The sequence below is a fragment of the Lathyrus oleraceus genome, chromosome 2 (genome assembly GCF_024323335.1).
Source record: "Lathyrus oleraceus cultivar Zhongwan6 chromosome 2, CAAS_Psat_ZW6_1.0, whole genome shotgun sequence".
Taxonomy (NCBI): Eukaryota; Viridiplantae; Streptophyta; class Magnoliopsida; order Fabales; family Fabaceae; genus Lathyrus; species Lathyrus oleraceus.
This window is the reverse complement of record NC_066580.1, coordinates 474,040,569-474,043,092: the sequence shown is the minus strand read 5'-3', so window position 1 is coordinate 474,043,092 and position 2,524 is coordinate 474,040,569. Positions and strand designations below refer to the sequence as shown.

Sequence of the window (2,524 nt, the reverse complement as noted above, 5' to 3'; positions counted from 1 at the left end):
GAAAAACTTACTGGATTGCTTTCTAACTAAGCAACCTTGATAGAGTTTGTCGGGTATCTCATTAGTATACCAATTAACATATCTTGAGTAATCAGTGTAAACAAATATATTCACAATTAATCGACGACTTGTATTCCACCGAATCATACTTTAATTTAAAAAAAAATATTTTAATGATTTAATAATTTATTTGTTTTTTTGTTAGTTGAATAAAACTATTTTACACTACTGCTAGTGCATATTCATTTATATATATATATATATATATATATATATATATATATATATATATATATATATATATATATATATATATATTAATTTAGTGATAATCTTTTAGAAGAAAACTGTTTATGCTCACTGTTGTTTCTCCTTACTGTTTTTTTTTCCGGCCTGTTTTGATGCTACCTGCTTGTGGAGTGTTTGTAACTCTTGAGCTTTTATCTGAGAATGTTGGGCTTGGATTCAACTTTTTAAATATATTTTGTTGATTAAAAAGATTATTAATTAATTATACAATAACTTGAAATTTTAATGACTTAGTACGTATTTATGGAATGTTAACTTATGACAAGTTAATATGTATATATTTTTTTGGTTACATATATAACAAGTTAATTTATCAAGTTTTAAAATATGGATTTAATTGGGATATAAACATTAATAAAAGGAAGAAAAATAAATAATCTACACTGATATTTATAGAGTAATAATTTTTTTATTATTCAAACATGCACTTATAGAACTCATATAATTGAATAAAATAATTAATATTAAAATAAAATATAATTAATGTTATTATTCAATTCAATTACTAATCAATAAAAACTTTTAATAAATAACTAATATTATTGATTATAAAGGTATTTACCAACATGATGTTGAAATCTAATTAAATAATAAAATATTTCAACTTGTTTAACCTTTTTACATTTTGAATATCTTATGTCAAATTTAATAAACAGTTTGCCTTCAATGGCGTAGATGCCAAAGGAAATAATTGTCTTTATTAAGCTAGCTAGTTGTATGAGATGACAATTTATTAAAACCAAATATAATTGTCTTTTACCATTATTAAAATACTACTTTTCTTTTTTAATATAACCAGTAACATGTAGTGTCAATCTCACTATGTTCCAACTTCAAATTTATTAATGGGTGATACATTCGATTTGATGTTTTAAAGTTTAACTTTGTCTTCCTAAATTAATAATATTCTCTACTATATTTAAATAAGCAATTATTTTAATCTTCATTTTCATCCCCCATCACCAATATCTTTCTATCTTTCTATCTTAAATGTCAGCGACAGTACCATGCCTACAGATATTTCCATCACTACTACTCAGATCCAAAATTCATCACAATCACAATCTCAATCTCAACCAAACCCTAACATCATCACCACCACCACACCATCATCATCAACTTGGATGTGGAACCCTAAACAACAACAACATCAAGAACAAGAAGATGAAGATTCATGGGAGGTAAGAGCTTTTGCAGAAGACACAAGGAACATGATGAACACAACGTGGCCACCAAGATTCTACACCTGCACTTTTTGTAGAAGAGAGTTCCGGTCAGCTCAAGCTCTTGGCGGTCATATGAATGTCCACCGCCGCGACCGTGCTCGTCTCCATCAAAATCAACCACCGTTAAACTCCTCCTCTCATCATCCTTCTTCTCCATTCATACATATCCCTCCTCAAGAGCTTGTTGATGCTGGATTGTGCCTTTTTTACCATTCACCAAACCCTAATATTTCTTCCTTCAATGATTCTAATGGAGAATCTCCTTCAACTTTTCTCTCTATATCATCATCATCTTATCCAACAAACAACTTGATGATGCAAATGCAAATGCAAACTTGTTCTCCTCCATCTTTTCATTTTCAAGCTAATTCAGCTAGAAATTTGATTAACAATAGCATATCTTCTTTTTCTAACAAACCTGCTATCTGCACCTCCATTAATGATAAGGTTCATGAAATTGAAGAACTCGATCTTGAGCTACGTTTGGGGAACAAGCCATCACCGGCATGAAAAATCTATAGCTACATCATAGATATATAGATGGATGAATATTTATTTATATTTGAAGTTATTAATTCATTTTAGTGTGTATGAAGAATATTGAATTATAAATTCCTAAAAGTATTCTTATATATTAATTTGTTCTCTGTCTTTTGCAGCGTGTAGTGAAGAAGAAATTAGTGTCATGTAATTTTCTTAATGATGGAGACACCATGTCCAGCTATACATGAAATTGATAGCACTATAAATGGATTTTGTTTTTGGTTGGGGTTTTTGGGGTTAATTTCAATAATTTATTGATTTTTTTGGTTGATGGAATTTATTGTTATATGATTATGAATTGCAAGTATATTAATTGTAATGATGGAAAAAGATTAGGGTTTTGAAGAAGGCACCCAAAAGGTTGCAGTGAAGTGTCATTTTCATGTTTACACACAAATATATGTTTCTGGGCATACATTTCCGTGGGGATTATTATTATTTTCATC

General features: G+C 28.6%; 1 protein-coding gene across 1 annotated transcript; it reads left to right on the top strand.

Annotated features, from left to right (window-relative positions):
* Positions 1-1,194: 1,194 nt before the first annotated feature.
* On the top strand, positions 1,195-2,167 carry LOC127121554 (transcriptional regulator SUPERMAN-like). The gene has a single exon (XM_051052025.1). The coding sequence runs from the start codon at positions 1,317-1,319 to the stop codon at positions 2,043-2,045; it is 729 nt and encodes a 242-aa protein (XP_050907982.1). The 5' UTR covers positions 1,195-1,316; the 3' UTR covers positions 2,046-2,167.
* The last annotated feature ends 357 nt before the right edge of the window (positions 2,168-2,524 follow it).